This window comes from Periophthalmus magnuspinnatus, chromosome 4 (assembly GCF_009829125.3).
Source record: "Periophthalmus magnuspinnatus isolate fPerMag1 chromosome 4, fPerMag1.2.pri, whole genome shotgun sequence".
NCBI classification, from domain to species: domain Eukaryota; kingdom Metazoa; phylum Chordata; class Actinopteri; order Gobiiformes; family Gobiidae; genus Periophthalmus; species Periophthalmus magnuspinnatus.
The window spans coordinates 8837148-8860087 of record NC_047129.1 but is presented as its reverse complement, the minus strand read 5'-3'; the positions used below and the strand labels follow the sequence as shown (position 1 = coordinate 8860087).

At 37.8% G+C, this 22940-nt stretch overlaps 1 protein-coding gene across 2 annotated transcripts in view; it reads right to left on the bottom strand.

The window, feature by feature from the left end:
• Positions 1 to 536: 536 nt before the first annotated feature.
• yjefn3 (YjeF N-terminal domain containing 3) overlaps positions 537 to 22940 on the bottom strand; it is a 51834-nt gene continuing 29430 nt past the window's right edge. For both annotated transcript variants that reach the window (XM_033991960.2, XM_055221457.1), the window contains exons 3-7: positions 16530 to 16638; positions 8545 to 8655; positions 2758 to 2871; positions 1819 to 1969; positions 537 to 1069 (exon numbers count right to left, since the gene is read on the bottom strand). In XM_033991960.2, coding sequence (XP_033847851.1) covers positions 873 to 1069; positions 1819 to 1969; positions 2758 to 2871; positions 8545 to 8655; positions 16530 to 16638 — 682 coding nt within the window. In that variant the 3' untranslated portion in view covers positions 537 to 872. The remainder of the gene's footprint in view (positions 1070 to 1818; positions 1970 to 2757; positions 2872 to 8544; positions 8656 to 16529; positions 16639 to 22940) is intronic.

The window sequence follows — 22940 nt, the reverse complement described above, 5'->3', positions numbered from 1 at the left end:
ATGCTGTACCTGAAATCTACTGTCTTAAAAACATCAAAACAAACTTAGTATGTTTTAATCTTTTTGCAGTGGTCCAAACTTATTCCTCACTCTCCTAAAGCATTGCTAGCGTCCTAATTATTCACCACAAATTTACAACCACATGTCAACTGTCACACTACTTCTAAAAAAAACTAACAGTAGTATTATTTCCTGATTTGTGGAGGATAAGAACACTTTATAATTAAATGCAGATTACACAGCGGTCTTATTTTTACCACAACAGCCTCTTTAACAATATATCTGTACCACTGAAAACATAATATATCTTTTGTGTATCCGAGGGCTTTAAGTATGTTATGGTATGGTATGGTATGGTATGCTTTTATTTGAACAGGGACAGTGCACAACATTATATTGACCTTAGAAAACAGGAAAGATGTTTGGTGCCAGGTTATAGCATAAATACTAATTTCCACCTGTAGTCTCTGGACAGGCTGATGTTTAGTAAGAATAAGTTTGGTGTAGATGGATGAGAAACCTGTAAATCTAGTGACGGCATTGCAATCAACAAAACATTCTATCTAAATCATAAGTCCTCAAAATGGCGTCCATAACAGGAAAAAGTCCAGTGACTGAAATCCAATAATAGGCCTGAACAATTACAGAAAGACATATGATAAAAGTGCACACAAATGCCATTTAACACTCAAAAAAGGAAGCCAAGATTCCATCGGACCCGGAAGTAGCGCTATGACATCATCGCAGTACAACTCCAAAGGCTGACCTACAGAACTGAGACAGCATTAACATTAAACCACACCTTTAAAATACAAAACAAGTGAAGAGAAAAGAAACAGTAGCCATGTTGACCCATAATGGTTCCCCATGTGTTACAATTCGATGAGAGTGTCTGTGCCGGGGAAGTCTGGGAGATTCAGCTCATATTTTTTCTGGATATCGTACGGCAGGAAGCGTCCGGCCAAGTAATGCTTCCCTGAGAAACAGGCAGCACACTTTTTGGGTGCTGTGAGCGAGATGAGGACTTCAGGGTGAATGCCGTCCTGGGTGGCCTCCTCCTCATCCCAACCTGGAACAACAAAGATAGAGCATTTAATTTTAAGTAGCCTGATATCAGGTAGATTGCAGACAAAACTGCAGACACAATGAAGAGCAAAACAGCAGCGTTAAACAGTAGCTATGGAAAAACTAGAGGCGTACAAAGTAAATTTTCTGGTGGGGGGTTCTGCCACCTGCCTGTCACAATAAAAATGTTATAGTTTTGCCTTAAATGAGCATTTATATGAACATTAGGGTGTTCAAATTCATATCAGACATATATGCAATCATAGCTGTTTTTAAATACCTTGAAAAAAATACATGATTGTGAGTGGGCTCGCCTCTCCTTAATGCCACACTAAGGAACAATATAAATGATGCAATAATTTAATATTGTCTGGAAATGTAATACCATAATTTAGCTGTTGAAATAATCAACAAAATAATCATACATAAATTAGATTATAATTAGGGGTAAATATGTTTATTCATTGTATACTTGAGATTCTACATCTTTACGTATATAGCCAGACCAGGATTTGAAATGGTAGAGCTCATACAGAGGAGTCCAGAAGTCCAAACACAGGCAGCATCAGCTGAATGTCGTGTGGCGGAGGCGGCATTTGAATCAAGGGCTTTTGATGAATTCACACAGCATTGACTCAAGCATAAGATTTATCTCCACACATTCAAACTTTTCTCTGCATTTGGCCGGCACTCACAGGGAGCCACCCAAAGGCCCATAGATCACATTTGAAAAGCTTTGAGTCTGACTCTTACCTGAAGGCACGTCCACACTGGCTATAGGAATCTTGACTTGCTTCAGAGTACCCAGAATGCCAGAGTAGGGCTCCTTAATGTTGCTTATGTCTGCCTCTGGGCCCAGCATTGCATCAATCACTAGGTTATAGGCATCGTTTATGAGCTGCACCTGAACACAACATAAATGGTTTACAGCATCTACTCAATATTCAAAAAGTTTTCACAATGATTTACAATGTAATATCGTTCAAATGTCATTGGTTAATAATATGCAGTATGAAAAATGTGAGCTTTGAGTTCAATAGTTTTTTCAGTAGAGAATACACTTGAAATAGGGGCTGTCATCCTCTGCTCAGAACAGTGGAGAACAGGGCATGTTGAAATGTTATTAGAAATACTGTTGTTTAAAGGTGTACTATGTAATTTTTCTGTAGGAGATGGAGATATTATTGGTTTGTCTAGAACGTTCCACAATATGGCATTGAGCTAATCCATATCTATAGAGACAAGTATGTGACATCATGGGTCAGATATGATGAGAGGAGCAATAAAAACATATTGTAATAGATAAAACTCCAAGACGGGTATGTTTAATGCCATATTATGGAACATTTTAGTAGTAGAATGTAATAGCATCCTTTTGGAGAGTAGCAGATGACATCCAACATAAAAGTTACATAGAGCATCTTTAATTATGAGAGAATTATCAGTCAAGTGAAATAAAAATAAAATACAGGGTTAACAACTGTTTGCTTTTGTTCAGAAATGCATTTAAAACAACAAATGAGCTTAGAATTTGGCACTGTAGAAAACTTGCAAAATGGTAATCATTAGCATCAACAATCTCTGAAAAACTGCAGGCCACTGTTCACAGAAGAACAAACAAGACTATCAATCTGAAAAATGAATTGAATCCAGATTTTTTTCTGTTAAAAACAAGTCTAAGCAGGGCCTGACCTCTGTGGGCAGGTATGACAGGAAGGGGATGTCCATCTTCTCACACTGCACTGTGAAGTCCTGGTGGAGGCTCTGGGATGACCGCTTGGGATGGTAGATGGTGGGCTCATATTCCTAAGTGAGAGAAGACAGAAAGTACAGGTTACATAATGAGCAGAGCGAATCCCAGACATGACCAATATTAAAATAATGGAGTGTGCTTGAGGGCTTGTATACTTTGGGCTGGCAGTGCGTGACATGTTACACACCGCTGATCACAACGTGTGGTTTCCCAGACGGCTCCCTGAATGAATACTTCCCCTTATAAAAATGAGAGCAGAGGAGAGTGGAAATCCAGACCGGCGCTGTCTGAGTGGGGATGCTCGGCAGGAAGCACCTGTGATCTATGACCTTGTACCACCACTTCACAACTCAAGACCTCCTTTAAAAGTCATGTGCATTCACCTCTGCATCTTGATTAATTTGTGGCAATGTAAGGATCATGAGGGGTCAAAAGTAAGGGTCAGGAGTCAGGTACGCATACTGGGATAAACAAATGGGTTTAATATAGTTCAAAGGTAATATTCTCTCTGTTTGGCATTCTCAAGATTACGTCATTTTCATACGTGGGTAGAGCTGTTACAATAACAGTAAGTAAGTGCAGTATATTGCAATAAACGAACATTTTGAAGACCACTTAATGACACTAATATTTTAAAACCAAAGCATGAAAACTTCAATGAAATATTTTCTTGCCTGACAACAGCAAACAGTATTAAATGTGAAAGGGCTCTCATAGTGTACTAGCAACTTAAAAGTCAATACAGTAAGGTTTGATTTGGCATACAACATGTATACAGTGTGTATATGTACATAAACATACTCGAACTGATACTGTTTTGTTCTGTTTTCTTTAGCCTAGTGTTAGTTTTGCAATTACGACACACCAGAGCCCGTATGATGTAGCACTTTTGTGGTCAACATCAAGACCAGATGCTTGACCAGATATCTGGGTTTTGTCATGGCTTTGTTTTCACTTCTCAACATACATGGTTAATTTGACTTGCAAATGATGAAATAAAGTAAGCAATCTCAAATTACACTGGAATTAAGGATTTTATCCAACTTAAAATCAACAGCTTTATGGTAGGGTGGTCACAGTACGGCCAGTCACTCTATCTCTTTTTGTAACTGGTGTAAATCAAGGATCAGATCAACTCAAACAGTGGAACTGTGAGAAAAGCTCTTAATCGCTTAAGCAGAAAGTCTAGTCAGTTTGTGTAGTCTATGCTTCAGACTAAAACAATGACTTATCCAAAGGATTTGACATTTTAACAGTGAAGATTTATGAACTGAGGTAAGGGTTTACAATGTTATAGCTTCTATGTCTTGATAAAATAAATATGTTACACAGTGGAGTCAGGCAAGAGCCTCTGAAAGTTTAAAATAAAATTCGGAATAGAATAAATATGAACTTATGCAACATCCCCATGAGTTTCAGAGAGATGAACAATGTGCACCATAGACATTAACAATTCAAAACTAAATATTCAGAGTTTTGAAAGGTCAAAAGTTTTCAAAATGTCACCAATAAACAGGAAGTTCCAATCCATGAATATACCATATTATTTTGAACAATTTGTGCCTAGATTTACAAATATCCCATAAAGAGCACGTACAGCCTGAGCAAAAATGATTTTAAAAAAAAGCCTCTGAATTAAATAAAAATGGATTTGATGTGGATTTTGTAACTCTGTCTTTCATCAGGTCTTGGTCTTGGCCCTGTGGTCCTAGGAGAGTCTCTTTCTTAGGCCCTGGTAGAGTTCTGACCTCCATGGCTCTCTGCAGTGACAGATGTGACTCCAGTTCTCTGCACATCCCTCTGGACTTGTTCTGGGCTCATTGGGTCCAAGTCCAGTGTGACTAGAGCAGGACTCATGTGAAGCTGTCAGTGTCCGTGAGTACAAATGAGCTGTGAGTTAATGGCCTGGCATTTCCCTCCCCACGGACCTGTGTTGTCTTGTATATAGTGTTTATTTTCACAGCCTATTAGAGCTGATGGGATGAGTAAGTATGTCTGTTACTGCAATCATGAGCCATGTTGCCTCCTGTCAATCACAGGAGTTCATTCATGTCTTGTCCATCAGCCTGCGTACAGAGAATAAGATCATGCTGTTTTAATATAGACAATGCAGCGGAGCTAATTGGAGGAAGATTTTTGACAATGGTTCAACATCAGCTTTGATCAAAGGATGTCTTCACTGTGGGAATAATCAGTCTGATGATTTCCCCGTGTTACGGACATTCCAAAAACATTTTGAGTTGTTCCAAGACCCTTACCTTTTTGTGATGTGATATAACTCTCTACCTTTGCGATGCATTCAAAAAAGTTCCAAGAAATATACAAGAAATATTTGTAATTTCTGTGAGTCATTATTTTCAGAACCCCCAAAGGGACATAGAGAGGAAAAAATAAATATTACATTTGCAGACTTGGAAAATCTTGTGAATATCATTTACTAGGTTCTAATAGACCAGGATGGTCGGTAGTGGCTGAACACATTTAGTTACCATAACTCAATCTGCAATCTGAGACATTTTATAGTACATGTTAAATGAAAAAGGACTTTACCTTTTACTAAACATTACTAGCATTCTTAAACATAAGCAGGGATATTTATGGAACAATAAAAGCTGCCCCACAGGGTTAGCAACACAAAAAACTCTGTCAATATCACCTGTAAATAACTGCTCTTCAGAGGACATGACATGAGAGTGTATTTGTCCCTGTGCCGTGTCTAGTCCCATCCAGAGCCCAGTCTGTCCTGGGACAGTGCAGGTCATGTGGCCTGGTGCATGTCTTGATACTGACAAGGATCATATCACACCCTGAAAACATCCAGTTCCACCTTTCACACGACACTCCAGAAATGTATTAAAGACTACAACTCACCTCACAAATGTCACATGCAGCTCAATTTGCAGAACTACAATTAATACTTGGTCTGAAAAGTTAGTAAATCTGATTAAACTGGTTGTGCTTTGGTTTAAAATGCAGAAAAAAGTAGATGATTGTTTATTTGAATTGAATATAGCAACATGTGCATGAAAAGAGTGTGAGGCTTGAAGGTACAAAATAAAATGCCTCTTAGTTTTATCATTTGGGTCATTTCTACAAAGACATATATACTACAAATAGTACATGTTTTAAATGTTAGTCTTAGCTCATAAAATGTTTTAAAACGTGTGTCTGGATAAAGTACTGGTGAGTATGGCAATGTGGTCATGGTTTGGACAACTGGCAGAAGCAATATCCTGTTAAAAGCTGAAGAAGCACTTTTTACCAACAAAAGTTCATAGATCTATAGAGACATCTACAGACACATATCCTAAATCTGCCACATAAGAAATGAAGTGTACAGCATTTGTGTTCAGATTGTTTTGTATAATGCTTTTAAGACCGCACTGACCAAAAAGATTCCTGACCAAGAAGTGAGTCAACACTGGTGAATGCATATTTATTTGGAAAGCGTTGGCGGCCCACAATCCACAGAGGGGGTCGGCATTTTGGTTACATGGGTGTAATTATGTTTTTATATTTATTATTTTCTATAGTTGTTGAATGTAACTACTTTCTCAGCAACAGACAGACCAAACTGCTAATTTATGTGGATGTGCCAGATCTTCTAACACTTGCAGAGATTGTTGCCAAACTACAGATCAAACTGCCTCTCTATCTTTTACTTCATATCTCCAGAGACGATAAGTGGGTAAGTTAATGTCCAAATTTACTGGGCTACATTCCAGAGACCAGCAACAATAGGCTAAAGACAATTTTTAGGCTGCATTATTAGAAAGGAATGGCATTAGCATCACTATGCAATGACAAAACTATGTCTTGGTGCGCCTTAATGATGATGACTAAAACACAGGCAATAAACTATTTCAACCCATTAATGGAACCAAAGACATTAGTAACAGTAGCATTGTGGGTAGACCTACTGGTAGGTACATAAACTTTTGCACCACCTTACATGCACTTATTCCACATAAAACACTGATATAGCCTCCCCAATGACAGGTTTGTGTTACTTTAAATGTTAACCAAAACATTCTGTAAGTTGGAAGTTTGGTTGAAATGTACCAAGGCTCATTTCTTCATGTGGTTTGTAGACTTTATAAACATGGCTGAATTTGAGAAGTGAAATATTGCCTTCTGAGCTCATCCTTGACCTCACTATAAGCCGGCCAGCCCAGTCAGACCTCCCGCCCCATGGTTTCAATATAAACTAAGCTAAGTTTGTAAATCTACTGTGTCAGTCGCATATGGTAAAGTGTAGCAATGCATTCCCCTCTAAAGCAAAGATCCAACGTTTCCTCTTCCCGATAAAGTCATTGTCTGGAGCAGAAAACTGAAGAATCTGACTGTAATGTCTAAACAAATACAGTTTACACCATGTCTAATGTATCAAGACAGAAAAGCTGTGGCTCCAAAGGCAATTTGTCAATCAGCATGTGGCCAGAAGGGGGCACACAGCAGGGAAATGACATAATGCTGTATCAAGAAAAGCTGGGAATAAGATGCACATGGTTTTAACAGTGAAACGTATGGAATAATATCATGACTAAGAGTCCATACAGAGAGGGAAATATGATAACGGTTTTCTGTGGTGTCAACAGGAGCTCCTATGAAATGTGATCTCAAAGGAGGAGAGTGCAAAGAAACCAGCAAGACTTTTCAAGACAGTTTTTCCCTTTTAGTGACACTGGACAGCTGTGATTTACGACTGTTTTCAACTTTGATTCAAGCTGTCGTATTTTTCCCAATGTGTTTTTGTCATCCATAGTGCACCATAACACTAAGCAATAAATTACACTGGTGTGGAATAATACCATAGGTTTAGCCAATTTGAGTTTTTTTAATAGTCTATTTTTATAGCCTATTCATGACAGATACGACACACTGTTTGGTACAAGAGTGTATCAGATGTTCAATCCAAGAATCATTAAAGCTTTGGGCATCTCAGCTGTGAGAAGTTAACATATTATTATCATGCACGTTTAACGGAAGCAACATGGACAGCAGAGATGCCAGATGAAATAATATAAAAAGAACACATGTGTATGAACATTGAACATTTTACACAAATGAGCCTGCTTTATATCACATTTTAGCAGCAAAAATTTACCCCAAATTCTGAATTAAAATGAATGGGACTCCCGCTTAACTGGAAGTGCCACCACAAAAAGAGTGGTTTAGGAGCATTTAGAGGCAAAAGTGAGTGGGCCGAATAAGGTCAATACTTTGCCTGGAATGTTCCACTGTACAGAATTAAATGTATCTAGCTTCAGAGAGACAAGCAGATGAGGCCAAGTTACAAGTACGATTTGTGGAAAAGAAACCCCACTGACAGTATGATTGCATGTTTTTCAAGGTATTTTTGAGCATTAACTTGCAGCTGAAATGCTAGACATATTAATTTATTGCCATATTTTGGAACATTCCAGACAGAGCAATAACATCTCCATGCACACAAATAGGACCCTCAATATGAAAAGTTACTTTTAAGTTAAGTAGCTTTTAAGTTTGTCAGTGAATTGGCACGGTCATTTATCTTTACTTTACGAAACTGAGCTATAATCTAGAAGGTTCACTGTGAAATCACTTAGGACATTTGACTTGATGCCACTGTTTCTTGAGCCAACCCGCACTTCCATGCGGCGCTCCAAGATAGCCCTTTCGTAACATCTCAAGCTGTGGTCAATGGCTGTGATCAGCTCTCTCTGCTTTTCTAGCGGTTTACTCACAAATATGCGCAGGTGTCTGGCACAAACCAGGCCGATGGAGCCATTTTGATCTGGGCCACAAATCACCAGGACCGTTGGCTGCTTCTTCGATAGCGAGCTCAGAGGATAAGCCTGAGGGAGAGAGGAGAAAGAGGTTTAGAGTGGACTGGAGAAGGTGTTAAAATATAGACAAATACCACAATACTTTTTTCTATAAATTTCTGAAGAATCTATTGCTCCATACAAAGACACAGCTTTAAACTGCTTTAAAATTTAGTTACTATTTACCAGTGCACTATGTAACTTTTATGATGGACACCTGCTTGTTTCCATGAAAAGTTTTTTGCTTTGCTTGGAGTGTGGGCTCACCTCTCCACTGATCTAACCTGTAGCTTTGCCAGTTGCTTGTCTCCATCGGGGTATAGAGAAGTTCAGTGCCCTACCATGGAACATTTCAAACACAGCAATAACAAGTGGTCGGCTGAGTTCAGATTAAACAGCAGAACTCTTATTTTTATTCCAGAGAACCTAGTTGGTTTGAGGGCTTTTCCTTACTGTGTGTGTCCAGACTGCCACATGCCAAACGTGCCAGACAGAGGTGGAAATGGCATCATTACTGCTGTCTATAGGAAACGCTCCAGTGTCATTAAAATAGGCCTCGCACTGGTGGAAAAATGCCGATGTCCTCACCACGGGATGCTTCTGTATATAGCCCACTTTTCTGTCTGCTCCGAGCTGTTGGCATGGGCTGTGTTTGCGGAAAGCACAAAACCCAGTAAATCACTCCACACTATTTTAAACAGATATCCACCTGCAGAGCCTGACTATCATAACTATAGGCTATCACTATGGTAACACATTCACTGCAGTATGTCAGATTAGACTATAGTGGTAAAGGCCTTCAATATATGGAAAGATATATAAGATTATTAGCATTGTCAAATTATAACATCCCAATTAAGCAACTGTTTTATATTGAAATGATGAAATATTTCCTTTTTGTTCAGAGCATTCAAATGATTTATTATTGATTTAGTATTGTGATGTAATACTCATAGTACCAGTTATATATATATAAATAATGTTAATATTAGAAAAATACTTGCAGTTTTAAAATTAGCTTACATTTCTGCAACTGTGAAACTGTATAGATTCTAGAAAAATAAGTCATAAAATGTCTTAAATTTCAGGAGGCCTAGAGCATCGTTTGAAACTACTTTTCCATCTCTAAAGGTCACGGCATAATTTCTTTAAGCCACAGGACACATTTTGAAATGATGAGAGTTATCCTGCCCAATTACAGCCCAATAAAAGCGTGTCAAAACACCAGTCGTAACAGCAATTAGCTGAGTTTTATAAGTGCCATAAATACAGTCTGACACTTACAGTTGAGATGGCAGCTCAAACATTACACTGAAGCATTTACTAATTATAGAGGGCGTAAAGTCACTGCAGGATAAGACGTCCACGGGACTAAAATTAAGATGACTTTTGACATTCAGCTGAAAGAACATAGATCATGCCTTTGAGTTACATAAAGATTTGAATAATATCGCTCTATGTGGAGCATATATGGAGCCAGATACAGACCACACTTCTTTCATGTGATTCATTTGCTCATGACCATATCCAAAGTATGACGAACATCCTATCATTTAATCATCCTGAACATTTACAGACAGAACTAAATGTCTTGCAAAAATGTCAGTACCAATCTGTGTCTTCTGTAGAAATAATTCATGAAGCCCAAATATTGTAAATAGAGGTGACTCTGGATGGCCAGGTTTTAATTTATTTACCATTAGTACAAGACCCAGAGACAAGAAGAGTGGTGGCACTGTCCCTTTAAGTCTGTCCATGCTTCCATTGTAGGGAGTATTATAACCTCTGATGACATAGGTCAGAGTGATCTGCATAGGACAACAAGGACTGAGCAGTGGTGGAAGAATCCTTTTTTTTTTTTTACTTAAGTAAAAGTACAAATACCAGAGCAAAAAAAAATCTCAAGTAAATGTAGAAGTATCACATGAAAAAGTCTACTTAAGTAAAAATATTAAAGTGCCCCTTTATGTACTTATTTTGAGACTTCAAATGTAGTGATTTTGATGAAGATTTGTGCTGGATTTGTTCGACAATTTAATTGATTTTCTTTCTAACTGCTCTTTTTTGTATAATTTTGTTTGTTCAAATTATGAATGTGTTAAAAATAAACCCCTCAGCAGGTCTCAGACGATAATAATAAATACAGATACCTGCTCTCAAATGTAGTGAAGTAAAAGTAAAGTATTCATTTTAAAGTTTACTTAAGAAAAGTACAGATGTCCCACCGGGAGGAGGCCCCCGGGAAAAACCCAGGACACGCTGGAGGGACTATGTCTCTTGGCTGGCCTGGGAACACCTTGGAGTCCCACCGGAGGAGCTGGAGGACGTGTCCGGGGTGAGGGAAGTCTTGGAGTTCCTGCTTAGACTGCTGCCCCCGCGGCCCCGAATAAGCGGAAGAAAATGGATGGATGGGAGTACAGATACCTACATTTTTCACATTTGTCTAAAATGCTGAGTACGCTGCCTCATACAGTTATAATTGTGAGTACCATTAACATATATTAAAGCTATAACTGCTATAGTCCAAATGGGAGGCCTAACCTTTTATTAGCTGAGTTAGTTCCTACTATGTGTTATTACAGGCTGTAACTGTACACTATTTAGCATCAATTTTACAATGTGCCATAAACTAAATGATGTGTTGTGGATATGATAATACCTTTTCTGTCTGGCTCTTGCATAAAACAGCTCTATTTTCACTTTTGCTAATGTATTAACGTCACATGGATAAACAGGCTGTTCCTGTGCTGTATAATTGAATCCAGTGCATCTAAAAGCACATTAACAGCAGTAATCGTACAGGGAGACTTGCATAAGAGCTCAACCATCTACTCTTGTGAATGAGATGAAGAGTTATGGGCACTATGGGCTTAAGCAGCACATATATATTACATAATCATATTGAACAGAGAGAGGGTTTGAGAGAGCTGAGATGAGAGACATAAAAGCAGGCCAAAGATGTTCATTTCCATAAGTAATGAGGCTCCAGGTCCATGTGGTCGACAACTGATAAGTCTGAGAAAGTTTCAAACAGCAGAACAATATGTGATGGACCTCTACTCTGTGATTTAATTTAATTCATTAATTAACTGCAAAATTCTTTCAGTAGGTTGTAGACAGGCTTCTAAAAGTTTGGATGTTGGAAGTGCTATGTAAAGTTTCCTTTTATCTCAGAGTAATTTATCATTTCTTCTTTCCTTTTCTTTTTCCTCAGTGTCAGAATTTAATGGGGGTGCAAAGGAAGGAAACTCTTGATTGACAAAGAGCACATGTGACTTGAACAGAAAGATGGATTAATCTTTGAAAACTAGAATACTAACCACTCTGCCAGTCCATTGCTCGCTCAAGGTTTGATGAAACACTATTGAGATCATATTGATCCATATTGATCATTTCACCAGCGTTGGTCGTAATCAAATTGAACACTCTATGTAAGATATGGAAAACACAATATAAGTTCTACATGTATTTGATTCTGCCCAGGTTTCTCTCAGGCCAATATGACGAATCTGACTTTGGGATAATAAGTACAACATGTTGCAATGTGAACCTATTTACAATAAATCCTGGTGCCCACAAAACAGCACGAGTCCTGACATTTTGCTGTGGGAAATGCTGGTCCAATCCATCTTAAGACTGGTACTGGTGCAATATTTCGGAGCGTGAATAGGTTAGGTTATGGAAACGCAAATACAACACTTTTTTCCAATAGTAGTGCACCATTTGAGCAGTGTAATGTTAGAAGAGCCGCTGTGGCCCCTTCACACTTCACAAATACAGCTGTGTTGATTGTAATAGGAACTCGAAGGAGATGGCTCTTTGAAATAAATGGTTCAGGCACAAGAGCTTTCACCTCTAATCAGTCTGAAAATACAGACCCAGACTGACAAATATGAGCAGGATCCTAACAGAATAAATAGAGACTAGAGGGGGTTATAGTAGGGCTGCTGCAAATTCACTACTGTGTGGCAGAAATGTGGTAGAGCTACATATTCAGTTTCATTTTAAATGTGCACATTTTATGATATCATAAAAAAGAAACAATATTTAACTTAAAAATAGCTCATTACATTGAAGTTTTTCAGTTTTAGAAGTGAAAGGATAGTAAAACACCTCACTCTGTTTTCAAAGAACCGGGGTTACATTGAAGGTTTGGGATTTGATGGTCCATTAGCAGTAATAACTGGTGTTTTCAAAAAAGTAAGTACCAAAATACTAATCAATAGTAAAGTTAGAGCTCATTGAGCATATTCACATGAATAAGGCAAAATTTGACCTGTCCTGAATAGTTTTTGAATGGTCTTGATCTACATCAAAACTTGTAATATCACATTATAATAATGCAATTATTTTGTTTGAAATGTATATCCTACCTAAAAATGTAATTTTAGAATTGTGACAATACAAGTAGCAACATAGGCCTAGTAGTTAGTGGTGAGAGTAGAACTAACAGTAGTGTGAATGTAGTGGTAGTGATGATGATGATAATAATAATAATAATAATAATAATAATAATAATAATAATAATAATAATAATAATAATAATAATAATAATAATAATAATAATAATAATAATAATAATAATAATAATAATAATAATAGGCTGTGGAGTCTGCTGCTGCTGTAACAAAAACCTCCCTTGTGCACAGTCAGGTGTTGAAAAGACTGATAGCCCCACACAGGCTCATGTCTGGACCACTGCAGCCTGCACTACAGATCACTTACTGAAAACCTATAATCTGACTGGCAGCTGAGGGGTCCCAGTACCGCTAAATGAATAAGCGTTTGTCTCTGTGGTATATTTGGAGTCAAAGCGCGTGCCAGTACTGAGTTCAGTGCTAACATACTGTCTGCATCCTCTTGTAAGCTAACTGTAATTTTCCCTAAATAGCAGTGATGTCATGGGGCCACCACATGTCAGCGGTAGCAGGGCATGGGGGCTGTGGGCAGAGCAGGAGCCCACCACGTCCAGGGAAGAGGACATGCTGTTTAGGTAATCATAATGTTTAAAGAGGAAGTGGATGTGGTGGAGGTAATCCTCTACTGCCATTCTGTCAGTCACCTGTGCTAAGCTACTCTATTTTCCATTTGGCTGAACTGCTGTTGATAGTATCTGTATAGACTGTACAGACTGACACTGGTTCAAAATTATGTGGTTTCTCCTGTAAGCTAAATCCTTTATTCTGATTGGCTGACCAAACTGCTATTAAATCATGCCACATGTATTTGCTGTAGCAAATGTAAGTGCAAACCATTTTAAAGCCAATGGGAACATTGTAAACAATATTTTGTCTTGTATTTTGTATATTTGTTGTTTTTGTTGTTAAAAAGGTGCCTAGCCTTGATGATTACTTGTAAAAGCTATAGGTGCACTATGTAACTTTTGAGGTGGAGGCTCCGCCAACTGTGTGTCTCCATGGAGATGTGGCTCTGCCTGGAATGTTTAACAGTATAACATACCCATTTTGCTTTTACTGATTTACAGTTGTTTTAATTGCTGAAAAATAACTTAAAAAGCACACATTTTACTGTGAGTTGGGCAGCCTCTCCACAGATATGACATGTACCGGTATCTGGTCTCCATGGAAATAAATACATTTTATAATACAAGTTAAATATACTGTGGAACATTCCAGACAAATCATTAACATCTTTATGGAGACAAGCAGGTGACGGTCCCTTCACCAGAAAAGCTATGTAATGTACCTTTAATAAACATAACTATGACATTTTGTTTTGTTTTGTTTGAGGCTGTTGATAAGTAACTACATTGTGAAGCCATGTTATTCCTACAACTATTTTTTTTTTTACTTGTAGGTGTCACACACACGCAATAATGACGAAATCTCACACTGAAACATGCTCTATTTAAAACAACATTTGTTCATTTTTCACCTCTGAGAGCTGTATTCAAATCCTGGAAAAGCCCACACTGATATTAACACCTTGTAAAGCCTGCCTTACCTCAGGGGGTGATTACACAGCAGATAAACTACTTCTACATTAGCGCCTTGTGAATGCTAGTCCACTGTAAGCCCCCGTGCTTTTCTTACGAGCCCTGTCTGGGTATGTCATGCTGTTGCATTTGTACGTAATGTGGGATTTTTAAAAGTATCTTGAGGATAACATAACTTTTATCAGCTCTTGGTACTTACATTGAAGTCAATACGATTAGAGGACTGGAACATTAGTTTATCAGTCAAAACACCTGAGGTCACATAATAATAATTCAGACTTTTAGCAAAACTACCTGTTCTTTATTGTTGTTGCAATAAGCACATAAAGGATGTGAGCTGTGGAACTTTTGACACAAACACAGAGAACAGTATTTTCTAAGTTGTTGCCTTTTTGTTATCATGGCGATACAGTTTGCTTGGTGAGATGATCAGCGCTAATGCAAAATAATGTTATATAATAGTGAAGCCAATGAATTGTGAAAATGCCACCTATAAACATATTAGCTGATATCATTTGGACTGTGTAATGAAGGGTGCCGTGGAGTTATTGCTGCATCTGCCTTGTCCATTTGGGCTCTTGAGTCCTGTCTGTCCATCTGTGCTCTTCATCAGTGAGTGTTTTATTGACGTGTGTGTCTGATGGCTTTCTCCGTCTCTCCTTAGCTCTTTCTCACTGCCGCTGAGTAGGGTCTCACGTGTCATGTCCGCCATCACAGCCACTTGAAGGGCTCTCAGAGGAAACCAGAGTGGCACTAAAACCAAGCGAGTAGTCTGCTATCCCAGCCTGATCAATCCCAGAGTAGTACTTTCAAATCCTTTGGGACATGGTTTTGATGAAGTTTGTTGTGTCCTAGTAGCGATGACCTCAAATGTTTAGGAAGTGGATGTTAGGGCCTTTTTACAAATAGGAACTGTTTAGTTAGAGCAAATGAGGTGAGTATAATTGGCAGCAGGTGTGGTCCAACGAGTGTTTACCATCGATAACAGATCTGTTGATGACTGGGTGTTAGGGTTGTGGAATGAATAAAATTTTAATCTATTCGGTCATTTCTATTCATCAATGATAAGTGTGTGTCTTTTTGTGTATGTGCGTTGAGGGGTCAGCCAGGAATGGAGGAGGAAATTGAACTTTTTATATAATGATTAATATTGAAATAGACAAAATGACATTGAATTGAAAATCGTGATTGATCATTTTGTGGGGGAAAAATTATGACTAATCTTCTGTCATCTTGCCCAGTCCAACTGGCAGTTTTCACTGTGTAATCTTTGGAAAAACAAAAATTATAAATCATGGGAGCTAAGATGATATGCACAGCTGGCCAAAATGAGGCGCAAGGATGAAATGTTTCATATAAACCTGTATACTGGAAGGCACATGCTTTACCGACGTGATGGAAAAGTAAAAAAAAAAAAAGAAAGAAAGAAAGAGAAAAAACTCTCTAAAAATAACTTTTCTGTTTTCATACAAAAGGTTAAGTCAACCAACATGAACCAGGGCTGAAAGTATTTTGTTCACAATGGTTCCATTTATACAGCCACAATCCAAATCTGAAAACCAACTGCAAATATTTCAGTTTGGCTCAGATGAAAACCAGTTTTTAAGTTCAGCTACAAAATGCAAAAAAGATACTGCAGCAAAAGTCAAATAATGTTACATATAATGTGATATTTTGAATTAATTATAAAGGTTTACATTTTAGTTTAAATATTATTCCTGATACAATGTAACTCCATGTAATATTTTCATTTATATTAAAATGTTTTGGCTTTTGGTTTAGTCTTTTAGTGTCAATTATATTTTTATAACAACACTTCTTAACTGTAATCCAACATCCAACTATCCAAGCAAATAATTATTGCAAATATATGAATTTGTGTTGCCCTTTTTGCTGTTTTCATCTCAAAGGAAAAACCTGCTCAAACCTGAAAGACAGATGCACTGACCTTGGTGATGGCGAGGGCGCAGGCCTGTCCCCAGATCTCTATGAGCTGCTGCTGTCCAAACCTGTAGTCCTTCAGCAGCTCTGTCTCTATGGCTGCAGCCTCCCCTTTACTGCAACACACAAGAACACACTGGTTTAGAACAACAAGTCTGAATGATGTTTAATATGTAACTAGCCACAAAGCACTTACAATATTCTCACAAAATATAGGATTCATTTTAACCACAGTCAAACTATCACCTTGTTCTTATTCTGAGGCTTTCACTTATACTTGTTATATTCTTGTAATATTGTGGGTGGCCAAAACAGCAGTCTTTCTCACTACTCCCTCTCAACTATCAATCAAAGCACTGTAAGGATATAAATAGACCCATTTTGCATCATTATAACCCATATTCATTCTGTTCATGAGTGTAAGAACCCACATGTGTCTAGAAATATTAGAACAGTTTGTACTAATAATTCTAGTACAAATCATTCTTAACAAGTCTAAGAAGGAACTGCAGATGGTAAGTAAAAACTTCAAAATAGCAAATGTTGACAGCACAATAAAAAAATCATCTGGTGGTGAGTACTTCTTATCGTAGCAAAGATAGTAGATATCATTTGAAAGATATGTCAACTTTCAACCAAAAGCAAGTAGGAAGAGGTCAAATTTCAAAGTTAACATTAATTAACTATATCAATAAAAATACTAGAGTGACAACCAGATTTTTTTGTAATGCAATCCAAGACATGATATTAAATTGAAGCGATGGAAATAATACATTACAAAATTGCTTATTAACTTTCTCTTGTAACGTTATGTTGATAAAAAATAGTGTAAGATTTGATGATTGTGTCTAAAAACTGGTTGCACTAGAACTGAAATGGAGGGAAAAAAACTGAATTAAAAGTGAATCAATTTCATAGACAAGCAAAACTGAACACATTGGTGTTGCAAATGCATTTATAATCATACCTGCACATATTTTTAATGTTTTAAATTGACGTATGTAGTTATTTGTTCTTGCTCTTGTTTTTAAACTGTATTTTAACACGGCAACCATGAAGAAAGAGAGTCTGAGTACTCTCATTTGGCTCTCCTTGCATAAATAAAGATAAATGAAAACTTTCACTACATTAAACTATGATGTAAACTTCTGCTAACACATGTAAGCCAAGTAAAGAAAAGTTGTGGAAGCGATGCATATTGGCTATTACACTACAGACATCTAGTGGCTTTGTACAGTACAACAGCCTGATTCAAAGGGTGATGTAAGAATGACTGCTAAAAAGAAATGATTGAATATGCCATTGGTATTGTTGCTGAGGCATAAACCAGTGTGGTCTAGTATTACAGGGGTTTTATTTACTCATATAATTGGTTTAGAATGAGCAGCCCAAGAAAGTACCAAGTAAATGGTGTTAACTTGTGACATTAGAAACACAGAGACAAGATCTTTTCCCAATACCCAATTATCGTCTACCTTTGTATCTTTTGTTACACACTACAATGGATTTAATTAGTCTCATAATTGCACAGTCACACCATGCCACAAAACTCCAATGAAAAACAATGGAGGGAGTAGAAATGTGTTTGTATGCTATCGATGCAGGCAGCTGATGCCGCTGTATGCATGTTTGTATTTTTCATTAGGTTACATCCTACAATGCTTTGTTCATTTTCACCAGGAAGCTCTAGAAGATTCTGTGAAATGCACGAGACCATAATGAACACATGGACAGACTTTGTGCTTGGGACAATAAACTGTGACCCAATTTAATCCAAGGGTGTGCACTAGTTTAAGGGAGGATAATAGAGCTCTTCTGTGCCGACACACTGATCTTGTCGCGATGACAGAGTGACTAAAGACTGCTTATGGTTCACTGGTCTTTGTTGTGTACAAGCCAAACGTCTGATAAAACCTCAGTGGTAAAGTTGAAAATAGGATCAACATGTGCTCACATCCAGAGCAATATCATTTCCTGGTTTGAATTTGTAAACCAGAGTGACAAGGTATTATTGACATTAATAACTAAAAAAAAATTCAATCTAGAAATCCAAAAACAATTATGCAGTAAAATAATATGTAAAGTCCAACACTTTGCCACTTATATTTAATTTTTCCACATCATGTTTGGCTGACTTGGAAGTGTTAACCTGTACTGACCTGCATCACTTCATAAAAGCTGTGGAATATCAAAATGATCTCTCTTCTTCAGCATCCTATAATAGTAAAAAATACCACATGGTCTCTTTACAATTGTGTTGTTTCTAGATAAACACAAAGTCTTACACAAATGCAAATACATCCCTAAAATGTTACCAGAAAATGACAAATTGAAGAAAGCGTACTTATGTAATAAATGGGTGTGTAGTGTGCTGTGTATTAGCATCTTGTCGTAAAGTGGGGGTCCTGGCATTTAGGCTCAGTGGCAGCACCCAGGGCTCACCTCAGGGAGGTTTCCTGACAAGTGCCTCTTTGGAAAGTTCACTTGAGTCCATTGGGTTTTCTCTCGCTGTTAGCCACACTGGGCCAGTTTAGAGTTAATCAATCCGGTAATGATGGCAGCCTTCTGCTTGGCTTTTAAAAGACAAAGAGGGAATACAAAAGTGTGTAGAGTGTATCGGGTGCTGTGGAGGGAGGAGAGCTCAGAGGATCCTCAGTGTTAGCAGGAGGGTGCTTTACTATAGATCTGCAGCTTTAGCAATGAAATAAAGTGCTCTGAGTAGGTACAATAATCTATATAAAGACTGGAGGTAAAACTGAAATAAATAATCAAATTAACTGTGATTTATCAGTGGATTTAAATAATCTAAAACAAATTTAGTTATCAACACCAAAACATAACATCTCTGTCTAGAAATAAGATCTGACCTTCAAGAAATCACATTTAGTAAGCACTTTGTCAATACCGTCAACTCAATAAATAAATACAAAGATTAGGAATGTGATTGTGAAAATTACTTCATCAGGGCATGTACATAGCAGTTATGAGGTATTTCTAGGAAAATATGACTACTGCTAAACAGCTGAACTCAGAATGACCATATTTCACTTTAGTTTATGTCATTAGAAATATACATGACATGTGCTAAAAATATAATCTACCTAAAACACTCATTCTAAACATATACTCATGTTTTATTATTTGGGAACAACTTGCTCAAAATACTAGACCAGCTGAAACAAAACCCCCAAACAAAGATATGAAAATGTTAGGTGACATACGGTCAGGGATGTACACTAGCTCTAGCCCTGTCCCTCCAGTACCAGTTCTAGGTTCTCCTCCTCTGTGTGTGGATGAGATTATGGAGGCATGTGCACATGAACATGACTGGTGCTTTGGCACTGCACCTGGAGCAGCCTGCAGCATTCTGTCCCCAGAGACAAGCCTGATTTCCCACAGCCACATCCAGAGCTCCTCACTCTTATTGTTTTGTGCAACTCCTCTGTGGTCTGTGCTGCTAGTGAAACAGTTTACTTCACTGCCCAGATAAGGTAAAATCAAACTTTAATGGGGCCTGTAGGGATGTGGAATCACAGTGTTTATGGTGGAATAAAGATAAAAAGCGGTTTCAAATCAGACAGATGTGTGAGAACATGTGGTGAGAACTAAATAAATAATGTGCCAATATCATACAAAATAGATGTGGCTTTTTAACTGATCCAGTGCATAAAAACAGCATTCAAAGTAACAGCTGTTTGCAAACCTGTACACTTTAGATTTCGAGAAAGTGATTTAACTTGTGATGATTTATAGGCACTATATTCTGTATAATAAACGCTGATACATAAAACACAGTCAAAAAGCAGTAAGTCAGCTTTGATTTTCAGTACAGGGCTGTGCGCTACAATCAGGAAGAAATCAGGACTAAGTACAACACACAGAGGACCAGAAAATGTATGTGCACTGCTAACACTCAGACGCTGATGATGATACAGTTTGCTATACAGTAACTTTGTTCTACTGTAAAGACACTACAGAAAGTAAAAAAGGGGCTTGTTACTGTCAAACAAAACAGCAGGAGTGGATTGAGGAAGATGTTTATATATTTCTAATACTCTAGTTAGATTAAATAGTATTTTAATAGTTATTTATCTTGATTGCATATTTGTATTTTCTTGTTCTTTTTTTCGTGTTCTCTTATCTAACTTCATGTTATTGCTACGTGATGAAACTAGATCTTTGCAAAAAATGATAAATATCTGTCTGGGCCCCCATTTGTATAAAAAGCATGAACATTTGAAAAAGAGTTGCAGTATACATGATAGCACCACAAGAGAATGCTAAATACACCTGCTACTCTTAGGTAACAGAAGTGATTTAACAGCACCATGTGACAAAAATAGACACTCTTCCTACACAGCTTTTTCTCACCTTCCCTAATTTCCACTTTCTGCTGCGATCGCTCGTTGAGACAAGAAGCCTGATTAAAATAACTAGAGGTTAATTTATACCCAGCACGTAGCACCGATGTAATGACAAACCGAATGAGTGAGAAGCATCCTAGTTAAACAGAAAATATTTGGGATCATTTGAATAAATCGCCCCTACTTCTGATGTCGAGGAGGTATTGATAGGAGGGGTAGTGAACAAGCTGTTTTCCTTTTATTCCAATGATAATTATAGTGAGAGACTAGCACAGAAGAGGCAGTACACTGTTCTCTGTCCCATTATCCGTCCACCTCCTAACCACTCCAAACCTTTTGAACACAAATAAACTAGCACATCATCGAAGCGTAAGGAGACCCCACTTCTCTTCGTAACATGGAGGTAATCTGTGGCATTTACATAAAAATATAGCTGGTTTTGTCCGCACATAATGAAATAATTGCCAATGTAGAAGTAGTATGGAGGATTAGAAATATTAGTAATAAAAGTAGTGTCAGAATATTTTAATAATAAGTAACAGCGACACTCTTATTTTGTCCTTGCTCTTGGTCAGGTGATAGTTCCCATTGTACTTTTGTGTTTCCTTATTAATTTACCTCCCCACCCACCCGTCTCTCTCTCTCTCTGATTGAATCTCACTTGGCCTGTCTGTTCTGTCATTCCCATCACTGCTGCTGTCTTGCCAATCACACCTGTTTACCGTCTCTATCTCCTGCTTTCTTCTGTGCGAGTGTAGAGCTGCCCGGATGTGGTCTGTTCCTGTTGGTGGTGGGAATGGTGGGGGTGAAGGGGGCAGATGGAGAGGTGATGGACCATGACACAGAGACACTTGGGGACATGACTCACCATAACTCGTTTCATCTCTTCTCCCCTCTGGATACATGCTTTTAAGCCCTCACTGCAAACCATATAGGAACATACAGGACGTGTTTTCAATTGGATAATTCTAACTTGTTTGGTTTGGTGTTCTTTCTGTGTTCCTTGTGGACACGGAGTTGATCACTGAGGTGTTACTGAAAATAGGATTTGAGATGCAATTAATGAGATCATGGTTAACATTTTTGAGTGGTTGTCTAATAGCTGTGGATCATTGAAGATTCAATGCAGTGTGTTTAAGCATGGCTGGAGTGGCTGCTATCACAGATTGGCAACCATGGTTTCTTCAGCTCCTTCAGTGAATGTGGTAATGAAGGGTGAATAATTGCACTAAATGCACTACAACTTCAACAAATAATGACGAATAAGTAAAACATAAGTTTGTCTGTTAGTATAATTGACTATAGCATAGTAGCTAATGAGTCAATCTGCTACATTCATTAGGGAGCAAAACAGCAGCAAGCCATGAAATGTTTTATTTACTCCAGCGATGCCAAAAGAACTAACAATGATGTGTTAGAACGCCATTCATTTCCAACAGGCCCGTGCACCCTCAAACTTTTACAAAGGTGAAATATAGTCAGGGTTTTTATATCATGAGGTCTATTTTATGTATATTCAATTTTATAATGCTGTTAGGATGAAACTAAAGCTATCTGCTGCTGAGAGTTCATTATTCACTGTGACTGGTTAAATCTGCCTGTCACTCACTCAGAGCCTGACGGAGGCTGACCAGTAGGTGGGGAAATTGTCTGGGTTTGAGTACAGAGCTGCATTAAACAGAGGAGCACTGAATCACCCCATATGACTTTATGAACACAGAGATCATTTATTAAATCATATTGTCAAGTAGACGTTTACTGTCCAGCTTCAGACCAAATTAAAGTCCAGTGTATATGATATAGTTTGTGTATAGAGACTAAATGGACAGACTTCTATTTATATAAATACAGTTACAGCACATTGGACATCACCTTGAAGTTGCATCAACAAGGAAATGTGATTATGAGAAAATATAAAAAGTGTTAATAAAGTAAGCTGAACATTTATATATACTGTGCCTGTAGTAAAAATGCACATGTCAGTACTGCAGTTGTGCAAATATAGTACATTTAATTTCACATTTGTCAGTATGCAAGGTGAGATTTCTGTGTCG